This window comes from Poecilia reticulata, linkage group LG17 (assembly GCF_000633615.1).
Source record: "Poecilia reticulata strain Guanapo linkage group LG17, Guppy_female_1.0+MT, whole genome shotgun sequence".
Classification (NCBI taxonomy): Eukaryota; Metazoa; Chordata; class Actinopteri; order Cyprinodontiformes; family Poeciliidae; genus Poecilia; species Poecilia reticulata.
The window spans coordinates 5,401,429-5,429,256 of record NC_024347.1 but is presented as its reverse complement, the minus strand read 5'-3'; the positions used below and the strand labels follow the sequence as shown (position 1 = coordinate 5,429,256).

The following is a 27,828-nucleotide window of genomic DNA, read 5'->3' as shown; positions in this document are numbered from 1 at the left end:
CAACACATGGAAGATATTTTGGGAATACTTTGGTTTTCTTGACGCCATCAAATAAAAGTGCTGAAAGAAACCGACCAGTCCAGCCAACAACATACATGTAGGTGTTTCACAAAGGCTTTATTGTCCGTTCTCAAGTGGTGACTTAAAGCAATTACTCTCATCTAGCACAACACCAACGAAGAAGAAAAAGAAGACAGTCATTAGATGACCGGTAGAGGTGCTGATGGCGTGAAAAACAGAAGTAGGAACTGACTTGGATAACCGAATCACTTACCTGCAGCCGTCTCTGCTCAAAGAGCTTCGGCTCTCTCAGGTTTTATCATGTATGTACATTCTGACCACAAACATGCTAAATCAGACGGTCGTCAGAGTCTCTGTGCTCTAACTTAGCTCTACGTCGCTTCAGTCGTTTTCCCCGATCCAAACAGTTCTGAGCGAAAAGCAACAATCTCCTTGATAAAGACGCCCAAAAACAAGGAAACCCGAAACATCTCGATCAAGTTTTTGTTGCTAGGTAACTTGTTTTTAACCGTCGCCGCAGTTTGTAGAATTTTATATCAAACGCAGTTTGGTTTTGCTAAACTACCTGGAAACTTAAGGGAGAAAAAAAACCCCTTAACAAAACAAAAAACAAAAACTGGGTCTGAAACAGAAAAACCCATTAAAAAGACTTTTCTTATGTTCAGAGGGAAAAACTCCAGAAGCTTTGGGAATTTCGGGGAAATCCGTTGGCTGTTCCGTCCACCGTGGGGTTCATGATGGAGGATGGCTTGGCTGCTGGCAAAACACGAGGACCGAGCCGAGTTGGAATTAACTTGAGGGAATTTCAGAGAGAAACACTGATCTGGGCTCAGAACCGGAGGTGAGATTTGTGTTTCACCATGTATCTAAAGAAAGAGAGATGAGAAGGCAAAAACAGGTAAGGTACAGTTTTGAGAAATCAGGCCAGTGAAATCAAAGATGGAAGGAGTAAACACCTGTCGAGGGTTTCCCAAAAGCGTAAGAAGACGGGTCGGTCGAGGTGGCGTTTGTGGCGGCTCAGCTCCAGGACGGTCACGTCCCATTTCTGCACGTTCGGGTCCGTCTTTGCCTCGTCGTATTTCAAATGGAATGCCCGAACTGCAGGGGAGAGAGGGAAGCGCGCGGTGAGAATGTTGCGTTTCACCCACCGCATCCTCGCAAGCCAGAAAGGCCTTCCACTCACTTTTGGCAAAAATGTCGACGGGAGATCCGTCGGGCAGCAGCCACGGCCAGCCCTTGAACTGCCAGGCAGGACCCTGCACGAACACGGCCACTACCCGGTCCCTGCAGGAACACAAAGTGGCCAAACTGAGACGCGAGGAAGTTTCCCCAAAAGGTGTTGCAGATACACTAGACTGATTTACTGAAGGTCCAAAGCTTTTTGGTTTTGTCACATGTTGGAGAAGAAGGAAACTCGTGGGGTATTTTTGTTCTTCCTCTGATACGCACCCATGGTTTCATCATCCACCTCGACACAGTAGAAGTGAAACTACATGGTTTAGCTCCACAGAGTTCAAAAGTAAAAAAAAAAAACAAACAATTGACACCAACTTTTTGCGTTGATAAGCTACAGAGATTGGTAAAGGGCCACACATAGAAAACAACAACAACAACAAAAACAAGTAATTATGTCCCCTTCAATTCTGAAAATGCTACATTATGTCAAATATGATTTAAAAAAAATTTACTTTGGAGTTCAACATCTTGAAATTGGGGCTCTGTCTCTTTAAGAAACTCCTCTATTAACCCTTTAACGTTTTTACCAGCATTGCATTGAGAAGTATCTCGCATAAAAAGCTCAGCTGATGCGCAGTTGAGAGAACATGATGCAAAGTGGTAAATTATGAAAATACTGTTGTGTTAAACAACAACAACAAAAAAGTGGAACCGTGGTGAAGCTGTTCAACAACTGGACTGTGATTTACTTCCAAAGCCTGAAACAGAGCTGATGCAGCGCTCTCTTCAGAGTGACTGAATGAAAAGCAGTAGCTCACCAGTCCTGTGGCGCCAGTTTCAGCGGCTGGTCGATAACGCGGTAGGGAACGGTGACGCTCAGCGTGGCGCCGCCCGGCTGGATCTGGTCTTTGCGCCTCTGGAGCAGAACCTCGTTGTCCCGCTGGTTGCCCTGCTTCTTCTTGTCCTCCGATGTAATGAACCTGGAAACAGGGAGTTGAAGGATTCAGGCTCTCCGGTTTGAGGATAAATCTAGTTTATGCTGGTTGTCCATCCAACTAAGAGTGCTAATCCTTTGGTGCCTGGAGTTCAGCTCATACACCGTATCAGTTCACTACTGGTTTCCATGGTCACCACAGTGCTGAGACTGCCCTCGTCAAAGTGTTCAATGACATCCACATAAATACAGACTGTGGAAGAACCACGGTGATGCAGCATTCGACTGCTGACCTTGACAAATTACTGAAGTAACTGTAGAGTTGGGTAAGATTCTCAGGTTCAGTATCCAGTTGGGTCGAATCGTATCCAAAGATCTGGGATTTTTTTGGATAGACTTTAAAAAGCTGTTAGTTTATAAAGGTAACACTTTATTTGAAGGGGTGTGCATAAGACTGACATGACACTGTCAAAAACATGACAACACCTGTCATGAACATAAAGGAGTCTTTATGAATGTTTATGACAGTTGTCATGAAGTGTCATTCGATAAATAATGACACTTTTAATGCAAAGTTGCTCTAAAAGTTGCATTAAAAGTCAATTAAAAATGCCAACTTTGCATTAAATTATCATAATTTACAAAGTCATGCAAAGTTGGGACTTTTATAAACAGTGTATGAGTGTCATGTCATAAACAGTGTTATGTGTGTTTATGACAGTGCCATAAACATAAGACATGTCAGTCTTATGCACACCCCTTCAAATAAAGTGTTACCTTTATAAATCACTGAACAGCTTAGCACCACAGCACATTAAAGATCTGTTGATATATCAACCTTCCAAACCTCTCAGGTCTCCTGGAGAAGCAGCATTCGGCTTCTATGCAACATAAATCTAGAACAAACTTCCAGAAAACTGCAAAACAGCTGAAACACTGAGCTCCTTTAAATCCAGTCTAAAAATCCACCTGTTTAGAGATTCATTTGATTAATAATAACTGGGATATTAATCCATATATTTGATGTGCATTTGCTTGATGATGACATCTGACAAAATGTACTGTTTATTGCTCGTTTCATAATAACTGTATTGAGTTTTTAGAGTGTAAAGCACTTGGAACTGAAATGTTGCTATACAAATAAACTTGACTTGAATTTTGGTAATACTTGGTTTGCAGCAATATGATAAAATAAAATAAACATCAATTAACATCGACTCAAGTATATTTACTGGACAGATATAAAAAAAAAAGAATCCACTAACATTGACTAAAATCGGTGTAAAAGCTGAGATGTTGTGTATCCCTACTTTTAGCTGAAGGTTATTCCGTGAGAATCTTATATCCAGCCAAGTTTTATATTCTAGATTTCGGCCATCTTTAATCATTAAGGATGGCCCAGGGGTAGTTCTGGGAGGAGCTTTTTATTGTTTACAAAGAAACAACTAATCGGAACATAATTTGGGAAATCAATCATTAATAAACACGTGCCGGGGCACATCAGGGGAAAATAAAGGGTACTTTTATATGTCAGCCACTTTATCTAAACTAGAAAGATAAAGGTAAAAAAACCATTGCATCCACATCAAACTGTTCTCACTTCAGATCTTGCAGAAGATCTTTAGCATTGAGCATCGTGATGAGGGAGGTGGTGGCAGCAGGGATGATGATGATGGGGGTTCGGGATCCTGCAGGCAAAGTGTCAAAAACGAACAGAAGGTCAGCGAACGCATCACGTTAGTTGGTATTTACATAAAGGGCAGCAGATGTGTACCTTTCTTCTGATTTGGTGGAGGTCTGGCTTGTGAAACTAAAAAAAAAAAGAAAAAAAAAAAAACAGATGAGAAAAATAGTTTTCAGAAAAAATATAAATCAAAACATGTTGAATATTTAGCTTCATCTTGGGTCACGTGACTCTTCAGAAAACACAAAGTCCCTCCAATTGTAGTTTTATCCAGACAGAACATATTTCTATTTATAATCTGAAGCCAATTTCCCTTTAGGTGAAACCCAAACTCAGGTCACTTTGTTCTCATCTCAAAAACAACCTGAACTGACTGACTGTTAATGCGAGCAGAATCTTTCTGTCTTTATTAGCTATAAACAGACAGCATTTTAAGAACCACACCATGTTTAATGCACTTTTACAGGAGTACATGTCATTTTATAATACTTGGAAAAAAGTACACTGTTTATATGTAAAGATTTTAAGTCGATCCGGACCTGGACGGGGAACTGGCTGCAGCGCCGGGGTCTGGGCCTTCCGGGCTGATGCTCCTTCCTTCAAACAGAAAATAAAAACTCCATGGTCACATACAGCTGAACAACGTATGGTTTGTATCTGAGATACGCAAAGGTAAACATAATAAACAGGAATGTTTTGGCTAGGAAAAAAAAAAAAAGTAGAGAAGTTAAAAAGAGCTCAGTTTAGTGTGAGGGGAAATGGACTGTCCTTCAGGATCACTGATGGTTCAGGAATGAGCATTAACTGCTCAAGTTTCAATAAGTTACTCATTTCTTTTAAAGAATAAGGTTTTTAGACGGGGAAAGAAAAATCCAGATTTCCTACAGCTCAACCAGTTTTAAGTTGAGACTTTGACTAGACCTCTTCAAAGCCCTTTTGTTTTTTTTTAGGGGATTTGTTTCGTCTGCAAAGTTCAACTAACTTATTTGAATCAGTTTTGCAGGTTTTATTTACAGGCAGTCTTACCAGACTTCCAACACATTCAGCTTAAAAAAAACAACAAAAAAAACAAACGGCTTTGAGTGGATTGTTAACTTTGGGCTGTTTTTCACAACGGGACGGTTTTTAGGTGATGACATATGGGACACAAGATTATTTATACATAACCATATCTGGCGCTAAACATGAATTATTTTTGAGGTTCGGTGGGTTTGCATTGTTTTGTGGGTGGAAACTGTTGGTCCAATTTGGCAACCCTGACAGCAGGTGTCTGTGTGTGAGAACATAGTTAATCTGTAACTTTACAAAAGAGGAAATTGCACATCTTTACACAAGGCAAGCTGTGTGGATAACATTTTCCCTTACTCTTTTCTAACATTTTCAAATGTCAAATATTAATGCAGTCGGCTTGTGGTGGTCTTTGTTTTCAGTAACCAGACAGGAAATGAGAGAGAGAAGAGGAGAAGGAAACGTGCAGCGAGTGTCTCAAGGTTGGGAGTTGTTTGCCTCTGTGTTCGGAGCGCCAGGGTTCTGGCTACGCCCAGCGCCTCCCGAGTGCAGATGTTTACAGGGATCCAGTACGCTGCAGGATGCCAAAAAATAAATGCAATGCAACCACTCAGAAGAGTTCAGCCACACACACAAGAAGAAAAAAAAAATAGAAAAAAAAGTGCTTGTGTGCCATAAGAAAACTTTAATTCCATAGATTTTCAAACATTAAAAGTTTCAAATGTGAATAATTAAGTCAATGAGTTCTTTCCAGTTGCAGACAAACCAATTGATGTTTTTGATGATTGATGTGAAGGCATGTCTTTGGGTGCGTGTTCTCGTTTTGTACTGAGCTCAACATTAAAGTGTATGTGATAAACGGTAATTATTAATCCTACCTCCAATAAAAAAAAAAGAAAAAAGACTGAATGTTCTCATGTGTTTGTAGTGACAGAGTTTTGGTTTGTGTGAAAACAACCTGCCTGAAAAAGCAACAAGTTAAACTCAACTGATTCAGACCAAAGCAAACATTCAGTCTGTTTCAGTTTTCTTTTTTTTAATGGAGGTAGGACACGCACATCAGGTAAGCCTCATTTTTGAAGATTATTTTTATTAGTCATCAATTCCAGGACTCTCGATTAACTCAGAATGTTAATGAACCTCAAGCTGCAAGTGATGGAGCTCTGTCTGATTTTTGTCATTTAAGATAGGAATCATTGTCTTCAAAAATTTAAGACAACGGTGGTTCAACTTCAGCCTTCTGTGTTGTGGCCATTTTTTCCCTCCCAGTTAAATATCTATTTATTGGATGCAGTATTTGCCACATTCATTTATCGAGCCATTTATTCAGTTTTTATTTTATTGCCAACTTTGCCAGGACAAGTCCTTCATAAGAACGAATTAACTTCTAAAAACTGGGTAAGTTACAGCAGACATAATTATTCTGGAAAGACATCAAGTAGAGACAGATGAGGGAGAAAGAGAGACGACGGAGTGCAGATAGTTTAATGACCTCCGTCTTTGCTGAACTAACAAAGCTGGGTTTTTAAAAACAAAGTTACAAAGAAGAGAGATATAACTGAGAAGAACAAGAACAGGAAGGGGAGGAGAGTCGGGAACCAAAAGAGAAAAGAGCCACAGAAGCAGAGAGATGATAAATATGGAAAAAGGAGGAACAGTAATTAATATCTTCAACTAAAGCAAGAATTGAAAAACACTTTCATATTTAAAAATACTTAACTGATCCTGAAGGGAAATTATGTAAATTAAATTCGGCGAGATCTATAGTTAATCTCAAAAGGAGTATAATTTTCCTGAATAGTTTTCCACGCTTACAAATATGCTTTTCCTTTGAAAGTGCAGTATGAAACTTTTATAATAAAAAATATTTTTTTTGCATACATGTTGAATTTGTCACTATGCCATGACAGTAAGGTAATTTTATATAGCACATTTTCAGCAACAAGGCAATTCAAAGTGCTTATTATGGTATCAGACAGATGATCTGTCGAAAAAAGAAATTGAGCTCCTCCGCCTTCCATCAGTGCTAGCTAGGGGCAACCAATCAGAGTCGGGGAGGGGGGGGGAGTCTAAGCGCTGTCAATCACTCTTTGTACGACGCTGCTAATATGACAATAAGGGAGGCAGAAAGAGACAACAAATTAGAGCTGCATGTTAGACAATACAAGGCCTGCAGTAAAGCTCAACACCCTCCTCCTTCCCCAATTTTAAAAAGTGAATTTCAGATTTTGCTGTGGCCAAACCACTCACTTACCTAGTAATGGTGCATGCAGTGCAGGCGTGAAAGCGCCCTAAGCAATTCTAAGTTAAATTTTTTTTTTAAATCAACGTTTTAATCTAGCAAGCGTCCTGTGGTTTAACTTTGAACTACAGCCTGTTCTGTTGCTTCTACAGCAAATCACCAATGTGCTTCAAATAAATAATTCAGGACATGTTTCATTAGGACAAATCCTGAACAGACTGAATATTTCATAGCGTCTGTTTAGATTCTCCTCCAGCGCAGCGGTTAGAAATGTTCAAATGAAGCTGATCTCAGAGGAGCAGCACTCCTGTCCGACTAATCCCGATGTTGTGAACCACTGGGCAGGCCGGGCAGCAGCGCTTCGGAGCTGACCGTAAGAGGATAACATCAACACAATCTCAGCACTTTCACGGTAAAGTAAACGGATTAGCACGAATTTGTTATGCCCAGCAGATGTTGATGGCTAGTTGATAGGCAACCTCCATCAGCAGCACCACGGAATAAAACTCCCCGTTAAGATTAAAATCACGCACGGCAGCAAGGCAATGACAGGAAATCCCTAAAGGGAGGAGAGAATGTGAGGAAAAACATGCAACATGTTTCGATGTTTAATTTTAGAGTGACGGTAGGACTTGATGTGCATGTGGGACACAGTCATAAAATAATGTAGTTGTGTTATTTTATTGCACTCTGTCTGTCTGGGGTCTTCAAGCACATAAAAGGCATCGACTTAAATGAATCAGGACTTTCCCAGAGCATTTTTCACACAGTCTAGTTGGGATTTGACATTTTTTAAGGTTAAGACTTTAGATTTCATTCAATATATATATACTGCTCAAAAAAAATAAAGTGTTTAAGTGTTCCCTTTATTTTTTTTGAGCAGTGTATTTTAGAAAGACCAGACACTGTAACCGGTAATGTGCTGTATGATGTGAATTGTAACATACCTGGAAGAAGTGTTTTGATCAACTGCCTGGAATTTAAATGATAATGCATTTGAATCAGAATATATTATCTTGTGCTGAACTGGATTGACTTAAATGAATTGTGGTGGAGTTGAATTAATATGACAAACTATATTACAATGACTAGATGGATAGAGAACTAGCTACATTTTGGAGATGTCATACTTGATGCTGATTGGCTGTATCCCCCATAGCAGAAATAAGGAGGATTAGATGTTAGCTTATGTGGCAGTGCTAATGCATATTAAGTAATATTTGGTGTTTGAACTATTAAAATAGGTAGCTATGACCATTTTTAGAGGGTATTAAGTAGTCATAGATTTTAGCTCTTTGCAGTTGACTTTGATCTAAGAGTCCAGAATACTGGGGGCCACTGTAAAAATCATGATTTTCCATTATTCCCTTATTTCTTTAAATTATTTTGCTTAATCACTTTGTCCATTCCAAACTACTAATTGTTGATTCTATCATTAGGCATTAAGAAATATAGAAATTCTGTGTTAAATTCTGCACTTCTTACACTTTTTGTCTCCTCATTCTTGATAGGAAAACATTAGCTGCTTGTTTGCCAACATGGTATGATTAAAAACACAAAGGTTTTCAGAGAATGCAAACAAGTAGGGTCGCAACTATGTACCTTGAGGTGTATGCAAACACACTATAAACGTAAGATCATTGTTGTGTGTGTGTGTGGGCGAGTGACGGGAGAGGAAATGGAGTGGAATGGCACCTAATCAGTGCCTCTGTTCCTTATCAAATCATTTACACATGCAAACAGCTGCTTAAAGAAAGAAAATGCAGACAAGAAATCCTTCTGCCAATGTTTGGCACCCCGTCTTATGCGGCGCCCACCTTTTGCGCCACTGCAAACAAGTGTGGTGGAAACAGCATTTTAGTAGTGTGTTTGGAATTGCCATCCAGTGATAAATTAGCACAAGTAGCTGAATGCTGACTGTAAGAGGTTTCATCTGTCCTCAGTCCATCGTTGCCGAAGTGAGAAAATGAAACCAGAAGTTTCCCCCCCCCCACATCTTTAAATCCGATTAGGAAATCTAATGTGTTCAAAGTGTCGACAGAGAATTCTCTCCTCTTGCTTCACAGCATGCCAAATTCAGATCATACTTTATTCTTCTTTCTGGGGAGTGGGTGTGAATACAAATAGGTCAGTAGCCCAGCCCCCCCGGCCCCCCGCCTCCCCTCTTTAACAGAGCAGCCAGCAACAGCAGCAGAGACGCCGTGACGTGCTGGGAGAGCGTAATGCCACCAAGCCTGGAGCTGCCTCTCAGAACAAACGCACAACTGACAGCGCTGCCTCACGCTCCTTCTGGCCGTCCTCTTCCTCCCCCGCTGTTTGCAGCCAGAAAACAGAGCGTGAGAGGCTGCCGAATGAGGGGAGGCAAGAGAGGAGCAGGGAAAAAAACAACAACAGGAGGACTGGAAAGAGATCGCAGGGAGAGAAGACAGCATGCGTATATCAAAGCGAAAGAGTGCGGAGGAGCATGAAAATGGAAAGAGGACGAGAAGCTGAACAGAGACGTGAAGCCTGTCCGAGCACTGCTGCTTTGATTTACACGACTTGATTACGGTGAAAAGGACCCGCGGCTGCGGCTAACCGTCACCCACAGCCTCCTTCTTCTTCCTCTGGCCACAAGCAGCTGCAGCACGGCAGCGTCAGAAACCAGCCTCAGGGGGCTGGGGAGGGGGGACAATGCATCAGGACAGATGGAGAGATTGCAACACTCCAGCTCTTTACGCACTCTCAGCTGATGTGTGGGGGACAGAGAGCGGCGGCTACGCGACCGGCTGAACGCGACCGGCTGAATGCGACCGGCTGAACGCGTCGTTTTCCCACTCCAAATAGCGCGATGGTGAAAAGCTATCGGTCCGAGCTGCAGCGAGAAAACAGGAGGGTTCATCGTGGGCTCTGGAGGAAACGAGGGAGGATGTGAGCCGTCCGAGCCGAGGCTGTCTTTCACCAACGGATAAGACAGGGTGAGATTTGCAAACCTTGCAGTGGCCCACTACAAAATTACCTGCTTTTAACGGAGCCTACAGGATGTGATGGGTGTGTCGACTTGAGGGAAACATTTCTGTTTCTCTGTTTTGATTCAGGCAGACTAGATGAAACTCTTCAGTTCTCACAACCCCCTGTCCTGGTGAAACCCTTCAGTAGAGAACCGTTTACTTCTGTTAACATGAGTAAACATGAGAAACATCACACAGCTTCAGGCTGCTGCTGCTGGTGATGATACACATATAGAGAGTCAGTCTTTTGGGGAATTATCAAAGCGAGCTACAGATAAGGAAGTCATCTTGTAGTTTTTAGCTCTCTTAACAACACTTCTCTCCATCAGACTAAGAGTAAAGTTCTGGTAAGCTGACAGAATTTTACTGGAAGATAACTTTGCCCAATTTCTTTTGCAAGTGATGGATTTGCTATCATCTGTATTAAATGTGCTAGAAAGAACCATAAATTCATCTTTAATTTTTTTCTTCCTTTGGAAAAGTTCTTGGTTATGCAATGATCAGAGTTCCATTTCCATTTCTCTTTCCAAACTAGAGAAGTGTTTGCAAAAGTACATCAGTTAACTTTATGTCCACGGCTCTAGAGAACATGCAGAACAAAACAAAAACTACTGGAATGAGGACATGTTTTTTGTTTTCTTTAAAGCTACATTTAAGTGTGAAAATAGGAATAAAAGATGAAGATAAACAATCATTTACTGATTATGATCGCAAATGTGTCACAAGGGGGGCAGAGAACTGGAGGAGTTGAGTGATTTAACAATAAATCATCAACGTATTTCTGCGTATCGGGTCGGTCTCTGTTGCTCTGTGGTGTTTTCTTAAAGGAGAAACGATTTATTATTTCCTTAGCATTTCCAGATCAGTGTTTGGGCCCCATCAAGATAGTAAGTCTTTTGATGGATCTCAATCTAATCTGGACTTTTGTAACATACTGTTAGAAAGTATGCCTTAGCCAGTGAACACACTTTTATTACAAAAATGTAAATAATATGACAACTGTCTTTCTACATTTACTGTAGAATTGGAGTTTCTCAAACTAGAAGCAGGTGGCTGGTAGCTTTACCTAAACAAAAGTATCATTTTGTCAAATGATAAAAGTCACATTTTGCTTTAAGTTGCCCACTGACACCTTCTATACCCAGCTAAATGCAAACTGCTTGTGTGCGTCACTGACAACACCAAGTACTTCTCCATAATGATGTGTGAAATTCAGTTGATACTCAATATCTGGTGAAGGAATATTCCAGCCATTACATTTCAGATTACACCCGTTTTTAATATTTCACTTCTGCAATATTCCTGCATGGTTAGACTCATTTGTTCTTCAAGCTGGCCGACAGTAATTTCTGTTACATCAACAACAGTCGATAATTCACAGCATTCAAAGTTACATCTGTGAACATTCATCAGTAATTTAATTTGATTAATTTGTGATGAACTGATTATTAAAATAATTGTGAACTAGGCAGAAATCGGCTAATTGTGAACTCACAGGCTTAGAAAAAAATAAATAAATAAAACAGCTGTTGAAACAATACCACACTCAGAGCAGTGTGGAATTAAGATTTAAAAAAATATTTGAAAAAACTGTTCTACCCAAAACTCCTTAAGTGACATAGATCAAGAACCGGATTCCTTAACATCTTTAAACATCTCCATTAGTTAAGTGTTTCTGAACACTTGACTACTGAACAAATCCAATCGTCTCTCCATCAGTGAAGAGTGAGGTGTTCACGAGCTGATCAACAACTTTGGTGCCTGAACAGAACACTGAGCCGAGCTGGGATGAGTAAGAACCGTTAAGGGTGACTCATGAAGCGATGACTACGTGTTCCTCTGGGCTGCTCTAAAATTAGTGCTCCAACTATTCACCAAAACAAATACAACCTTGATTTAAACAGCATGGAGATCAAACCTCAGTAAATGCAGAAAGAGGCCCCGATATCACAAAACATGTGTGTGACCACTGCAGCAAAAAGGTAATGCGTCCAACAGTTAAAGCTTTGATGATATTCTGATAACTGTAACCCCCGTTAGAAAAGCCTCTAAAGAGCCACTTAGCACAAGCCACACATTCTTCATTTGCATCAGCATTTTACCAAACAAGATCAGATCAGACAAAACAAAACAAGATATTCTTTGTTTTCAAGCTTTGCTGGCTTCGGGGTTGATGTTAGGATCTGAGCAGTAGGTAGAGACCCGTGGAGCAGCTGACAGTGGCTCTCGACTGGAACAATGTGGCTTACATATTTAGTCCAGCTAAAATAGACCAACAGTGGCTCACTCAACGATTCCAGTTCATCTGGGATCCACGCTTTACACACAAACAGATTCTTAGATTTCTGTGTTTTGTATGACAAGATGAACCGAGTCTGTTCTCCAAAAGCATGTTGCTTCATATTTCGTTACAAGCAAATTATTACTTCATGTCTTACTTAAAACACAAATAGCCTTTAACATTTACTCCCAGTGTAGCATTGGTGTTTGCTGGGGATAACAGGTTTAATAAATGTTCAGAGTCCAATGTGAACATGAATGATTGTGGTCTAATAATATAGGGGAGCTAAGAATTTACCTTTTAAATATGATTTTATCCTCTTGAGTTGATGATTTTCAGCCCTGGCATGGGATTTGTCTGGTTAGTTTCAAACATAGGAAGCTTCAAACCAGTCTTATCCAACTACTAAAAGTAGTTGAAAAAGTAGAAAGCCCCGGTTTAGACTTTACACTGTTGTATAACAAAAGTTGTTGTAAGTAATATAAGGAAACTATTACAGTCCAGTCTTAAGAGAACTTATTTTCAGCGGTTAACGAGAAAGCTGACAGTTTCTAAATTTGTTCCAACGAGGCCGTTTCCTGTTGTACATCAAGGGTTTTCTGGTTTTGTCAAACAGTAATAAAGTAGTAAGGCAAGGGAAGAAGCAAAGAATAAAGAAATGTGCAAGTTTAAGACCTAATTTGGAGGTAATTTCAGAGTTTTTCTGGGAAACAACCAAAAAATTTAGAAGATGAATAAAAGATGCTTGACTTTCATACTTTATAACAGATGCAACTAATTAGGAGGGAAATCTAACTCAGGAAAGAAATTCTAGACTTAACTGGTTCGTCATCCTCAGTTTTTCTATCAATGTTTTTTTAAGAGCATCTTCAACAGTTGCATTTGAAAAGGTTGATGGAAATTCAAAATAACTTTGCAAAAAGGTTTTTACGCTCACTTGAGATGGATTTTGGCTTTTCCAAAAAAGAGTTAACACGCTTAAGAGGAGGCAGGAACACATCTGCTGAATAAGTTCTGACAAAGCGAACATTTACCTCACATTTACCTAAGTAGCTGTTTTTAATGATGGTGTGTGTTAAGAGTTGCATTTCTTTCTCCATGTCCATGGACAGCATGTAACAAAAAAAATACATGACAGAGTAATAAGTCATTTCTGAAAAGCTCTCTCCATTTTTTTTAGATGTGTGGTCCATGCCAGTCTGCAACGTCTACTTCCTGATTATTACAACCACGAATAATGTTGACATCACATTTTGTGTAACCGAGTTGATTAGCTTCAAACCAATAGACGGAAACATGCCTGATTCACTTTATTTTGGCAACATATTAAAAGTTTCTGATGACAATTGGATGCTGAATAACGAGGGAACCAAAATTACAACATTTTCAGCTGCTGCGGTTCAAGTTCACTCTGCACTGTGACAACCAAATCAAACCCCTTGAAAAACCTGTTCCTCACCAAAGCCTGTGGGGGCGTTACACCCAGAACCACTGAAGAATAAGACATGAAAACATCTGAAGAACACAATGAGCGCAACTTCCTTCTTCCCAAAATGTAAACAAAATTGGAGTAGCATCAGATTTTAGTACCTGTAGGATTTTTCTTTATCAAATGACCAAAGACAAAAGCGCTAGCCATTTCTCCTGCCAGCGCTAGGCTTGCATGTTTGCTTTGTTTGTACTTATCCAGTAAGCCTTGCGCTATAGTCTGCTTCCTGCTTTTGGAGCGGTCTCCGGTCTGCTCGGTGTTCACATATGCATTCAAAGCGCACCAGAGTTCACTTCAACCAAAGTAGGTTTGTAGGCAGATCAGAGTTTGATTACCCATTCAGACCTCTCCAAATGAACTGGACTTAGTAAGCAAACAATCTAGAGTTCGATTACGGTTAAAGCGGATTAACTAGGACTGGTGTGAATGCCCCCTAATAGTGATGGTGAATTAGGAGTTTTTTGTTTTTTTTCGTCATTTTTTTCTCTTTTGCCATCTTTAAATATACTATGTACTTCTGAGTAGAGTTTTTTTTGTAGTAGCAGTACAAAATATGATTGTTTGTATATTTTCTAGAGTTGTGACATTGCAGTTACCCTAAGAATCCTTATAAATGGTCTGAAAAGTGATGGTCTCATTTTTTAATCCAAAATAATCCAATGCTTATATACTTTGAAATATTTCTAAGTATCAACACAACCGTTACTTCTCTTTCTGCACCTGTTCATACAATCATTCTCTTATTTCTTAGGTCATCTCTTGGTGTGGCCACATATTGCAAGTTAGTACTGAAGAGTGAACAACCTTTCAACCTGACACAAACTCCTCACTTCTGTGATTAGAGAGCGGCTGTAGGACACAGAACAATGCAGTGGAGACGGCGCCACTGTTGTACGCACACAGCCAAACTTCTCTATCTCCTCTCTCTGCTGGGATTCCTCGTGTTTCTGGTCCACCAAGTGTGGCTCCCCAAGCTCTCCGGGATCCCGTGGTGGAGGGGCTACCCTGTGGTGTACGGAGGCATGGTGCTTCAAACCTCTAGGAGCAAATGGAACGGCAGCGCTGCGCACTCAGCGTGGAGGTTCGTGATCGTTCCCCAGGGAACGTTGACGACCAATGCCAACATCAGCGTTTCTTTTCATCGTGGCGACTCCGGCTTTGAGGGTAATTTGACAGGCAACAGCAGCCAGAGCCAAATGGGAGCTCTTAATGCTACTCTGACCCACGGACCTTTCCCTTACGTCATCAACGAGCCGGATAAATGCCAACAGACCAAACTTGCCCCATTTCTCATCCTGCTAATTGCCACCGAAGCTCGTCAGGTGGAAGCAAGGAACGCCATCCGGCAGACTTGGGGGAATGACAGCGTTTTTCCCTCCTTGGGATTTATCCGACTGTTTCTGCTAGGGAAGAAAGATGGGGAACTGGGACTTCTGCAGCAGAAGATTCTGGAGGCAGAGAGCCGGAGGCATCACGACATCATCCAGCAGGACTTCCTGGATTCCTATAAAAACCTGACGATAAAGACTCTGATGGGAATGAACTGGGTTGCGACGCACTGTCCGACGGCGAGTTACGTGATGAAAACCGACAGCGACATGTTTGTCAACACGGAGTACCTCGTCTACAAGCTGCTGCGACCGGATCTGAAGCCCAGGAAGAACTACTTCACAGGCAACAACATGAGAGGTTTCGCACCCAACCGGAACAAAAACAGCAAGTGGTACATGCCCCCCGAGCTCTACCCGGGTGAAAGGTACCCCACCTTCTGCTCTGGGACAGGGTACGTCTTCTCTGGGGACCTGGCCGAGAAAATCTACCGGATGTCACTGAGCGTCCGCCTCCTGCACCTGGAGGATGTGTACGTGGGAATCTGCCTGGCCAAGCTGCAGATTGAGCCCACGCCTCCGCCCAACGGCTTCCTGTTCAACCACTGGCGGGTGTCGTACTCCAGCTGCAAGTACAGCCACCTGATAACGTCGCACGGTTTCCATCCCAACGAGCTGCTCAAGTACTGGCATCACCTTCAGAGCAACAAGCACAACGCCTGCATCGGCACGCTCAAGGAGAGGACGAGCAGGGCCCACTCCAGACTCCGGGACAAGCAGGCGCATTTACTGAAACAGTAGCTGTTACCATTGACCGTATAATTGCGCAATTTGACATTTTGTAAATAAATTTGCTTAATGAAAACACGACACCTTTGCCAAAAAAATAGTTTTTTGGTAAGTTTTGGCGCTAGGACGAAGTGGTATTTTTAGTTATGTTAAAATTGGTTTATTTGACAAAACGCCAACCGAAACACTTCCGCGTCACACAAGTCACATGATCGACAACCAGATGTCACTGAGGCAAATCACGAAGATAACAAGAATTGGTAGGAGGAGGATGGCGCCGCATGTTTAATGCCTTATTGTGTGAACAAACTTTTTCATGTGTGATTTTAATTGTGTTTATTTTGATGGAAACTCCACAATTGCAAAATAGCTTTTTTTTTTTTTTTGACATAGGTGGAATATTGACAGAATTTTGCGAATATTTGTAATGGAAGCGCAGCTACTGATGGGTCCATTTAATACCTCCTGCTCAATACTCAAATGATTCCCATCTGTTAACAAACCTTACTTATTCTGAGATAAGACAAAGTGTGTAAAAACTGATAAGATCCTGTCAAATTGTTGCCATTTTTCAACTAATACCGTTTCTACCGGGCTGATTCCTAGCAGAACGTCCATGTACACGCTGCTGCGTCATGAAAAATAAAGGGTGAAATGAACAAGCGTGCAGATGAAAAGTCTCTGTACAATGTTAACTCTGCTGTTGAGTTTGATAATCTGAAGCAAATATTTATAACACAACAACAAAAGCATCTCAATAGCAACTTTAGGGGGAAAAAGGTGAGCAGGTAGTGGAAGGTGAGACTGAAACTAACCAATCTCAGAAAATACAAAATGACAAGACCAGCAGGAATCATTATAGAGTGCTTTTGCTTAGCAACACATTGGAGTTTTTTTTTTTTTAAGTCAAAGTGGTTCCAGTGCTAAACAGGTGCTAGTGCAGCATATCACTCCGACACCAATAAACTGATGTTACTTAAGCCAAACTGATTGAAGGGTTAGATGAACCAGTTACGCATTAAACATAAATAATTGGTGCCCCCGGCACCTCCAAAGAAAAAAAAAAAAAAAAAGGTTTACTATGACAAAAAGAAAAAAAGAAGATATATAAAGTATAAATAAACATATTACCTCACATCGATGTTCAGGTCTTAAATTGCGATCAAAGTCAAACACAATATTCTGGTTCACACATGTATGAGATGGACCAATTTAGACCTGAAGGTTAAAGGTGGTTTTTGTTTTCTGCCAATAACGCAGCAGAACCAGAGTTGTTATCAAGTATTAACCAAGTCAAGGCTGTAATAACCCGATTACAAAAAAAAAAATCCTCTTCATTTTTTTTCTGCATTAAAATAAATCTGCAGTTCATGTTGCCAAAATTGCATAAAAATATTCTGTTCTAGTCCTAAGTGGGAAAATTGGCAACATTTGAGAGGGTTGACTACATTAGATGGTAGTAATAAATGCAGCCGTAACTCAGTTTAATCTCTTCTTGGAGCAACGCCATGAATAAATCAGATACCTGTTGGTTAAATATTAGGCTGGTGGTATAAGAGCTTTTGTTTGCAGCACTAACGAATTGCAATAACAGGGTTTATACAGGAATCCCAGAGTTGGATTTACTACCTTTTTTACTACCTCTACAATATTTTTACTACCAACACAAAATTGAGTCAATTTCGCGCCGATTTCCTCAATTTTGGGAGATCGGTGATCGATCGATATTTACGTGAAGCCAATCTCATCCTCTGATCTTTTCTACTTCGGCAAAGGTCTAAAAATCAGCCACTTTCCTCTTCTGCTCTTCAGTGAGAGGTTTGACTGACAGACCGGCCTACCAGGTCATGTCTGCAAGCTTGTAGTTATCAATAGTGACCCCACTGTTACCAACTCAGAGACTTTCTTCTGTATTTAGCAACATTTCAATCAAAAAAATGGCACTGGCTAAAATGTAAATCAAAAAATTATAATCTATGATCTGCGAGAAGGCTGCAATGTAAGGCGACAGCTCATGTAAGACGAAACTTTATCTTACTTGAAGGTCTAACTGTGACTTTATCTTGACCAAAAACTCACATTAAAAACAGAAAGCACTATTTTTAGTGATGATCCTAAATCCATAAGACTTAGGATATTTGTTTTTTAAAGAATATCAGTAAAATGCAATGACATTCCAATTTCACAAGCCGATGTTTTATTCTCAGAATATTCGTTTGATACTAATTGTCAACACCAGGGCAACTCAATAACAAGGTTCAAGGTTATCATATTTCACAGGTTATTGAAAAGTTTAAATAAACAAATGTCCATGTGCAGCGAAATTCTGTGTTTTGGTGACCAGCACACCAACTCTGTCAGATCGTTGTTAAAATTAGAGCAGCTGTTTAAATGACCTAATCAAAAAACTGCTGGTTTCAGATCATTTTATAATCTCAAAATAAACACCAAGCCTGAAAACATGAAAGTGTTAAGGACTCAATGTGTTGCCCTTTGTGTGGGAAACTTTTGTGGGTTTTATGGTGTTGAACACTTATACATATAGTGGACCTATTTGTTGCTATGGTAACGAGACTGCGGGTAGCTAGCTGACGCAGAAAGTGAGGGGTGGGGATTGAGTTGTTCTTTGATGGGTTTTCTGAGTTATTTTCCCTTTGCTGTGGCACACTGCTCTAAATTAAGAAGGTTTCATTTAGTTAACAGAACAGTTCTACCGCGGTAGTGCGGCTACGGATGGCAAAGAAAAGAATCGTCTTTTTGCCTTCGCGAAATTTCCGGATGTAAACAATAACATAAAATTAAACGTGTCTCAACGGTATCAGCTAATGATGAATGATAAACTTGTACGCAAAAGTTCTACCACTTTTCCTACAAATGCAGTGGAATTTTCACTTTTGAGTTTGTTCACACTGCAATCTGTTAGCGCTGCAGTTGGTGTTATTTAACTTACTTTAGCTGCTGCGGTGTTCAGAGCAGCTCATCTCTGAGTGCTGGCTTTAGAGTTAGCAAGGTCAGCTGCCTGTCTGCAGCTCCTGTCGCGCTGCTGGTAAAACTTTAGCTCATAGCTGAGCTTGAAGCTGCGTCACTTCACGAAACGGGATCTGCTCCACGGTGGAGCCTCAATCCACGCCGGAATCCGCTCCTGATGAATGATGGATGCTCCGGTCGGACTGATTTGATCACCGTCACGTCATTCCAGATCAAATTTAGATTTTTTCCTGTATACTTTACAAAATGCCTTTTGGTCATTCCTAGTCCTTGAATCTCGGATCGTTGAGCCAAAGTTGTGAAAACATATTTTCCCATGGCAAAGCGCAAGATAACTAGCTAGTTTCAACACGTTATACGGTTCCAACGCAACGCATGCACACAGCAGCTTGGAGTCTGTCAGTGACAGCTCAGGTCCTGCCAGTACAGCAGTTATCATTTTTTATACAGATTTTATTAAAACGAACTTAAAACAATAAGCAAGCATCAATGGAAAATTAAAAATACTTTGAAGGGATGATAAAAAATAATTTACTACCTTTAACTATCCTTAGTTACTTCTTGCTAGCTTTTACTGGCCTTAATTTGAGCTAATTTAATTTACTACTGCACGGAAAGGCTGAATAAAGTTAAACATTTCCCATTTCTTGTAAAAATGTGTTGCATGACAGCCAAGGCTCTCCTGCCTCAATCATCAGCCCTGTTTCAGCACTGGAACCCTTCATATGGAAAAACCTCTACGTGAGACTTCGTGACCGGGTGGAGAAGCTGTTCTTACCGTCACTGACTTCAGGGTCATGCCGTGGTAGGTGCCCATGGTGTCAATTTTGAAACCCTCCGTTTCTACAAAGTAAGAAAAGGTAATGAGGTAATGAGAAGGGGCAGAATTGGCCAACATTTTTCTATTTTGTACGGCAAATGACATTTGGCTTTTCTAAAGAAATACTCTCCTCAGTCTAAAAAAAAGACTGATTTTATAGAATTACAACCATGAAGCAAAGTCACCTTCTTTTCCTTTGAATCGCTCCTGATCGTATCTGTTGTAGGCGGCCGGGACGGGCTGCTTGTTCCTCAAGGACGGGTCCTGCACCAACAGAAACCGCACGTTCACTTCCGCATGCAGCCGTTTTAATTTATTCGGACTGAATTCTCATGAAGTTTCAATGAACCTTTACAATGAGGGAGCTTTGTACTGCTCAACATAAGAGATAAAAATATGTTTACCACTTGGGTAGTGTTCTGTGCTGGTCTCTGCTCTGGTGCTCGTCCTTCTTCTCTGGCTTTCACCGATTGAAGGATGGCAAAGATGTTCTTCGAGAAGTTCTGTAATAAAAAAAACAAAACACGCACACTGATTTAACATGTAAATTACATAATACGTTGAAAACCACATCAGCAAGTAAAGAACTAAACATTTATTACTAGATGTATACAAGTTCAGAGTGCAAATAAAAGGGCCAGTTTATACACCCATGCTTTACTAGGATATAAATCATTTTATTTAAGAATCTGAAGTTTCAGTTTATTAAAGTGTGTATTTGTGGTTTTAGTGTGCTACATAAAACACTTAAATTATCAATAATTAGGGAAAGAGGCTGAGTTTTAATATGGGAGTTTGTAATCTATACTTGAAAGTGTTAAAAAAAAAAAAACATTCCTTCTTCAAGAAATTCTGAGTTTTATTGTTTAAAAGAGCTAAAAACAACTTGGAAAAAGCCATTAAACCAAAGGTCAGATTTCTATGCAGGAGCCAACTGAGAAATTCAACTAAAAATAACCTGCATGTTTACAGATGCTAAAATAAGCTCTAGTTGATTTAAAACACTCTGCTTTAATAAACAGTTTATCAAAACTGTTAAACAGCTTTAACAAGATTGTTTATTAAACTTTAAGATAGGCCTGTCAGTTAAAGCTGAGACTTCAGTTTTTGCCGCCATCTAGTGGCTAAAACCGAGGCGTTTTGGACTTTTTCCCTGATCTTGTGCAGTTCCTCTCAGCGTGGCTCTGTCAGCGTGGGCGGAATCGGCCATTTATCACTGCAGCATATGTGAAGCTGCTGTCAACTTCCCTGTGTGGATATTACATAATACTGATGCAGCAGAATATACAGTTCTGCTACGTCTCTTTGCTTTGAATGCTTATCGTTCAGCAAGTCTCTTTGACTCAAGAGGAATGTCTGTCACTTTTATTATTCTCCCGAGGAATTAGAAGACATAATGAGTTGAAACAGTGAGCCGATAGGAAGAGAAAGTTCATGTTTATCAGCTGAATCCTTTATAAGATCCAAGCTGGCGGTCATGTTGCAGGTGAGTGCGGTTGGGATTTGTCGGGCGAGTCATGTAAGGTCGTGGTTCTGACCTTCCCGGTGCTCTGGAGGATGGTGGTCCTGGTCCTCCAGACCCGCTCTCGGCTGACGATGTCCCTGGTGACGTCCACCTCTGCGTCCACGAAGCTCCTCTGCTTCAGCGTGATGTCATCATCCAGGTCCGTTTTGATGGTCGAGCGTTTCTTGGCCATGATCTTGGCTTTGATGGCGGCGATTTTCTCCACAGACATGGCTTCGGACAGAGATCTGGACAAAGAGCGGGGAGAAAAAAATAAATAAAATGTCAGGTTTTCTGGAAGGTAGCATTCTAAATAATGCAACTTTTTTTTTAGTTTATTATAATCCAATAAACTCTGTTTTGACAGAAATCTTGGTTTTGTACCTGATCTGGTCCGTCTGCACGATGCCCTCTTTGTGGCCCTCCAGACGGGCGGCCAGGCGCTCCTTGTCCAGACGCACCCGTTCTGCATCCTGAAGGTCAACAATAAGGATTTATATTAACTTCATTTCATTTGTCTAAATAGGAAAACATTTAAATAAGTATTTTATCAAAAAACCGGAGGTGTACAAACATCTGAATACCTGATCTCTTAAAATGCTACGAAAGACAATAACACAATAAATCATGCTTACTCTAAATTAAAAACATGACTTAATTTTCTTGCTGATGCACCTAAAGAGCTTTATTATTAAATTAATAAAGCTCTTTAGGTTCTTACTTTATGTTTTGAAGAAAATATGAATATTTTGTTGTTTGTATTTTGTTGCTTGTATGTAAACAAACATGATGATGTCATAAAAAATAGACAAACTGTGGATGGACGAAGCCTCAAATAATGTATTTGAAAACTTTAACACACTTAAGACATTAAATCTGAACCATTAAATATAAAACAGGCTGCCATAAAAATAAATAAACTGCCTTGTATAGATGAGAAATGTAGCTATACACAAAGTATTATTCACTTTTAAAAAGAAAATAAAACCTTAAAATGTTTACATCTTTTAGCACAGATAACACAGATGACTTATTTTTAAAAATTATTTTCAGGTATAGCGGAAAGATCAATTTTTCTTTAAATAAAATCATAGCTGTGATTTATATTGACACCCCGAATTGATAAAAAAAAAAGAGTCATTAAAAAAGGGAAATCACTTAAAGCGTCTAGTAACATTTAATTAGCATCAATATGAATTCCTGTTTCAGTGGGGTGTAATTGTGATTGCAAGTAGTTACTTTTCAAAACAGAAAACACAACAAACTATTAATAAATGTGCAGAAAACTGACATTAAAAAAAAGAACAAAATAAAAAGAGAAGGATGTCTGAGACAGGGATCTGGTATTAGCATTAATTTATCTGATTTCACATAGAAAAAAATAAAACGGAACACAGAGAAACAGAGAAAAGTCGTGCCACATTTCAGCAGGACCAGGAATGGGTTCAACCACATGGAGTTTAGTTTCATTTAATTTAAAGATACAAAATAAAAAACGTTTTCCATTGTGTGTCGCCACAGGTTTGTAAAACAGAGATGGAAACGTGAAATGAGTTTGTTGAAATATGAATGACTTTGTTCCAAGTTTGCTACATGGATCTTGTGTGCAAGACATAGAAAGTGCAGAAAGATTATTTTAATTAAAATGATTCCCATTATTATTGTGGGAAAAAACACAAGAAAACAGATTTAGACTGACTGTGTTTTACTAGTTAGTGGTTCTAATTTACAGTCAGTTTTCCTATTACATGAAATGTTTTAGTTTAGTGTCTTTGTTGCATCAAGGACTAATCCAATTACCTGTTTTAGAAATAAAGAAAAAAACTGCCTCCTTATGAAAAATGATTATATTTTACTATTAAACGATTTGTTTGATCAGATTTTGAAGTAATATACCTCCATCAGAGGAGGTCAGGACCAATTAAAACTAACAGAATTTATTTTACTACACAAAAAAGTTCTAATTTTTGTTTTAAATAACATTTGAACTTGTTAATCTGGAGGAAATCTGTTACTTTTCATAAACCCACATGGTTGAAACGCATCAATTTGCCTCAGTTACCTCAATTCTTGGTTTCTTGGCTTCAGAAGAAACTTCATCAGCTGCTCTTTTAACTTGGAGAGGAAAAAGAGTTTTATCACCAGAAATTCAATGTACGGACAATTGAAACTGCTCAAACTGAAGTTCAGACAAATTAAAAGCAGAAACCATTACAGGCACCACCATGTCATAATAATAATAAGAAGAAGAAAATAGCTGCTATAAGCATACCTTGTGTTGGCCTTTGAAGTCCTATTTCTATTGGTGCGCTTCTGTCGATGCTCGTCGATGTGGCTGTAGAGGAACAGAAGTGTGTTGTTCATTACAGCAGGTCAAGTTTTACCTCTACTGGACAACAAAGAGTTCCTCATCAAACTGGTGAAACAAGCAGGAACATTCGACAGATCGCTGAGCTTTGTGGAGAGGTGGAAAAATCTGCTTCTTGGCACTCAGTGTGTTTTGGAGACACCTAGAGGCCACAGACCGCTATGACGACTCCTTAAGACTGCTGAAGGAGTGCCTGAAAAAGTATTCACTCTTGGATGTTTTAACCTATTATTAATTTTACAAAGTTTTTAATTATAGCTGATTTGTAAAAAAAAAAAAAAAAAAAAAGAAAAGAAAAAAGAAACTTGAATGTCAAAGTGAAAACCGATTTATACAAAGTAATGTCAATTAAAAATATTAAACGTGAAATAAATGATTGCATAATTGTTCATCCCCTTTGAAGTGACTGACGCATCAAAAAAAAGCATCAAATTAAGAGATGAAGAAATTGGTTTCCGTAGTTTTGAGCGACTTCAGCAGGCGCGGCGCCAATCACCGTATTTTACAGCTTATATTTATTTAGATCTGATATTCAGGCCATCTCACAGAAGAGATGATTGAAATAAAAGCAAATAATTTTGAAAAATATTGTTTGTTATTTGCAATTTTTATTTTCTAGGAAAAAAGCGAGGTAAAAAAAAAAAAAAAAAAAATTATATATATATATATATATATATAGCGATTAAAATCAGAAGTCAAATCTCATTATGCAAAAAAGAATCTGATTTTATTTTTGGGCCCCATCACCCAACCCTATGCAGAATTACCCAAACTGCACAGGAACTGCATGTAAATGACCATTTGCTGTGACGTGAGGTCAAAGTGTGATGCATACTGTTAGCTTACCAAAGGATTGTGTTTAAAAATAATAACAGATAAGTGGCTTAAGACCAGGTTACTGTACAGGAAAACTAGAGACACCAGAAGAAAGAAAACACGACTTATATGATCAAAGCAATTCATGTTCGCAGGAATGTTTTTCAGTTTCTCTGGGTGAGTTGCAGAACTTTTATTTTTAGAACACTGTTACAATACACAGCATGCCGCCGGCACACAGATCTAGGTCTGTCCTGCCTGGGAGGCTAACAGTAATGAGGCGGTGAGCAGCGTGTACCCCACGCTCACCACCTGCATCTACAACACCTGAAATAAAATAATTTATGTTGAGCTAAGAGAAAACAAACGTTAGCATCCACACTTTCCGAATCCATATATAACTCCAACCACCTGCCAAAGCAAACTTGTTCATGGTTTTGCCAGCCACATTTGCAAAACAGCACCACACTCCTCATTATTGTTGTTTTCATGGACAAAGAATACATCAGTAGGTGCTTTGAGAGCTTAATATTTTCATTTCAGGTTGCATGTATTAAGACGTTGTGTTATTCTGGAGGCAATTCCAAGCTACGCAGTCCTTCAGTGTTTGTTAATAAAAGCTCAACAACTGGAAACGTAGAGTGGACTTTCCAGCGTACAGACTATGGAACATGAGTAAATTTGTTCTCCTAAGCCTTGCATAGGATCTCCCAACTATACAAAAAACAACAAAAAAAGAAAACAAAACTGATCATCCTGGGTGTAGGTAGATGAAAGTGACTTTTAACACATGCTACTTACAACTCTCGCCATTGAGGTAGGACAGCAATCCTTTTCGATCCGGTCGTCTGACAACAGGGATGTTCTCTGTCTATAATTAACATGCAGACATGTCAGGAACAGAGACGCTGTGCACAGCTAGAGAGAAATTAACGAAAGATGCCAGAAGCTTTGGCTAAATGCTCCACTTACTGCAGCTCTCCGCACATACGAAGGATGCGGCAGATGCACATTGTTGAGCAAGAATAAAATGGAGTCCAAAGTATAGTACTCTTTGGGTTGGCCCTCCTTGCCAGTACTGAGGAAGAAAAAAACATTGCCACTATTAGAAGCAAAGTTTAAAAAAATGAGCAATTAAGCCAATTATATGTTATCTACGCAGGTCTACAAGCATAAAGTTCTAGTTCTGCTCAACACCTAGCAACAGTTAGTGAGTCCACATATTCAGCTTTATGTTCAGAATAGTTGCAAGATAAATTTTCCTTCGTAAACTACAAAACAGAATAATAAGCAAATATTAAAATAAAGGACGAGCATGTCCTCGCGACTTCACGAAACAAGTCACAGCTAGGTGGCATCGCTAATTTAGCATCCCTTCACTGGGACAAGTTTGGTGTGTTCACTCCTAAAATAACAGGAAAACAAAGGAAGTGCAAAACCCACGCATTTACTCCAAAAATGAATAGTAAACTGGAATATAATTTCTGGTGCAAGTTACTGAAATATAACGCGAAAGCAACCAGCAACTTAAAGTTCTGAGCCCACAGAGGAGTTGTGTTAGCATTTTAGCACAAAGTAGCTAGCGAGCTTTACGTCGTTACGGAGAGGGAGTCACAGGCCTGGGAGAAAAGAGGTTAAAACGTGTTTAGCATGGTGACATACCCCCAGATTATGTAGTTTGTCTTCACATTTTTCGGCCAGGAGAACTCTCCGAATATCACCTCATCCCCTTTAGCGACGATTTCCTTTTTCTGGATATTATACTGACGAAGAACGCTCAACACATCCGCCATCTTCACTCGCCTTCATGTAGTATGTTTACGAGGCCCCCCACATATCAACATCAAGCGGCCTCGCAAGTTGCCTGATCCAAAATACATATTTTTTATGAGCCAGGTGGGCTTGCCCCAAGCTACTAATGACGCAAAATCTAGATGCAGATGCATTTGGATATAAACCACGTTTTTCCTCATTTAATTACACCCTGGAACCGCATAGGTTTGTCCGAGATATGCATCTAAACTCAAAATGTCCAACTTCCACTTTTCTGAATTGAGAATCAAGCTTCTTTATTTCTCACTTTGTTCACATATATCTCACTCCACACATTAAAGTATCTTCACTCAAACCAAAGTTCTCATACACATTGCTGTTTGTGACAAAGAAAGCACAGTGGGACATAGGCAATTCTGTCTGAGGTTATGATCACTCTGCAGGTGCTTGCAGTGCGAGGGAGTCCTGCCTCCGGATCATACAGTGATTCATCTGGTCGGGATGCTCTGGATGATCTAGTTATATCTGGATGGGCTGTTTTAATTTAAGTCATGCCTGTTCCATTCAAATATTGCATGCTGATGTCATTATTTGTACCAGCACAGTCACTCAGAGGACACTTTGTACCTTGAGGAATCCCAACAGGATTTGAAATGGTAGATATGTTCCCTACCAATTGGTTTTACCGTCTTAAAAGCATTGCTTCACTCGCTCTCATCCATCTCTTGTCTTTAGCTTATCCCAGATCAGGTCAGGGGGCTAATAGAGGATTACAAAGGGTATATGCCCTCCCATGTGTTTTGGGTCTGCTCCCTTGGAAATGGATGACAAAACCACCAAAATGAGCTGTCCAGGAGACATCCTGACCAGATGCCAGAATCATCTCAACTGATTTATCTCTATGGATTGTAGAAGCACCTGCAGTGCAAGGCTCTCTCTGGGTGAGGAAGTTCCTCGTCATTATTTCTAAGGAATTGAGTCACTGTACGCAGGAAGATCATTTTGTCCGCTTTTGTCAGGTACCTCATCCTTTTGGTTGTCTGCAACTCTGAAATAAACCGTTTTCCAGTCCCGAATCATGGCCTTAGATCAAGAGCAACCAATTCTTAACTCAGCCACTTTGTTCTCTTCATTCAGTAACATCTTTAAAATTCCACTAAATATCAACTCCCACCGTCTTACTTCAAAGCTCCTCTCAAAAGTTGGCAACTCTTTACGGCAGAGATTCATCAGACATGAACACAGGGTTTCAAGAGCAGCATAAATGTTTATTAGGGATGGGATTACTTTGCCACTACAATCAAAATACTCATGTAACAAGTCAATATAACAAACAATATGGCAGGAAAAGAAGTGAACCACAGTGGAGAAACTCTCGTGAACAACACCACAATTCTACTCTCTCCTGTGAAGACTACAGATGCCGTAGCGGCAGTAGTTATGTCAGACTTATACAGGTTAAGTCTATATGGAAAGAAAGTAAATATTGCCTTGACAGTTCCAGGGTTGAGAATCGTGTTACACAGCGGACCACAGTTGGATGACTGACGAGTTTAGTGAGCGACATCTGTAATTACTACAGTTTGAATGCTTCTGCTACCGACACAGTGAGCATGG

General features: G+C 39.9%; 2 protein-coding genes across 2 annotated transcripts; one reads left to right on the top strand and one right to left on the bottom strand.

Annotated features, from left to right (window-relative positions):
• Positions 1–92: 92 nt before the first annotated feature.
• cdc73 (cell division cycle 73, Paf1/RNA polymerase II complex component, homolog (S. cerevisiae)) lies at positions 93–26,271 on the bottom strand. Its single transcript, XM_008433254.2, has 17 exons — positions 26,101–26,271; positions 25,411–25,516; positions 25,240–25,309; positions 23,527–23,589; positions 23,317–23,369; positions 21,639–21,727; positions 21,289–21,502; positions 20,155–20,253; positions 19,936–20,014; positions 19,709–19,773; positions 4,355–4,412; positions 3,906–3,941; positions 3,732–3,819; positions 2,016–2,177; positions 1,205–1,305; positions 978–1,119; positions 93–887 (listed from the first exon to the last, which is right to left on the bottom strand). The coding sequence occupies exons 1-17, from the start codon at positions 26,229–26,231 to the stop codon at positions 851–853; spliced, it is 1,593 nt and encodes a 530-aa protein (XP_008431476.1). The 5' UTR covers positions 26,232–26,271; the 3' UTR covers positions 93–850.
• Positions 9,234–16,605, top strand: LOC103479042 (beta-1,3-galactosyltransferase 2). Its single transcript, XM_008433253.2, has 2 exons — positions 9,234–10,022; positions 14,577–16,605. Exon 2 carries the CDS (start codon positions 14,692–14,694, stop codon positions 15,952–15,954), a length of 1,263 nt encoding a protein of 420 aa, XP_008431475.1. The 5' UTR covers positions 9,234–10,022; positions 14,577–14,691; the 3' UTR covers positions 15,955–16,605.
• Positions 26,272–27,828: the final 1,557 nt, after the last annotated feature.

Bases quoted from the DNA above. Each gene is read 5' to 3' on its own strand.
- LOC103479042 (XM_008433253.2), top strand. From the start codon at position 14,692: ATGCAGTGGAGACGGCGCCACTGTTGTACGCACACAGCCAAACTTCTC.
- cdc73 (XM_008433254.2), bottom strand. From the start codon at position 26,231: ATGGCGGATGTGTTGAGCGTTCTTCGTCAGTATAATATCCAGAAAAAG. The intron at 21,728-23,316 runs GTAACTGAGGCA...GTTGACCTTCAG, and splicing joins CCAAGAAACCAAGAATTGAG to GATGCAGAACGGGTGCGTCT. The intron at 888-977 runs GTGTTTACTCCT...CTCTTTCTTTAG, and splicing joins TTTTGGGAAACCCTCGACAG to ATACATGGTGAAACACAAAT.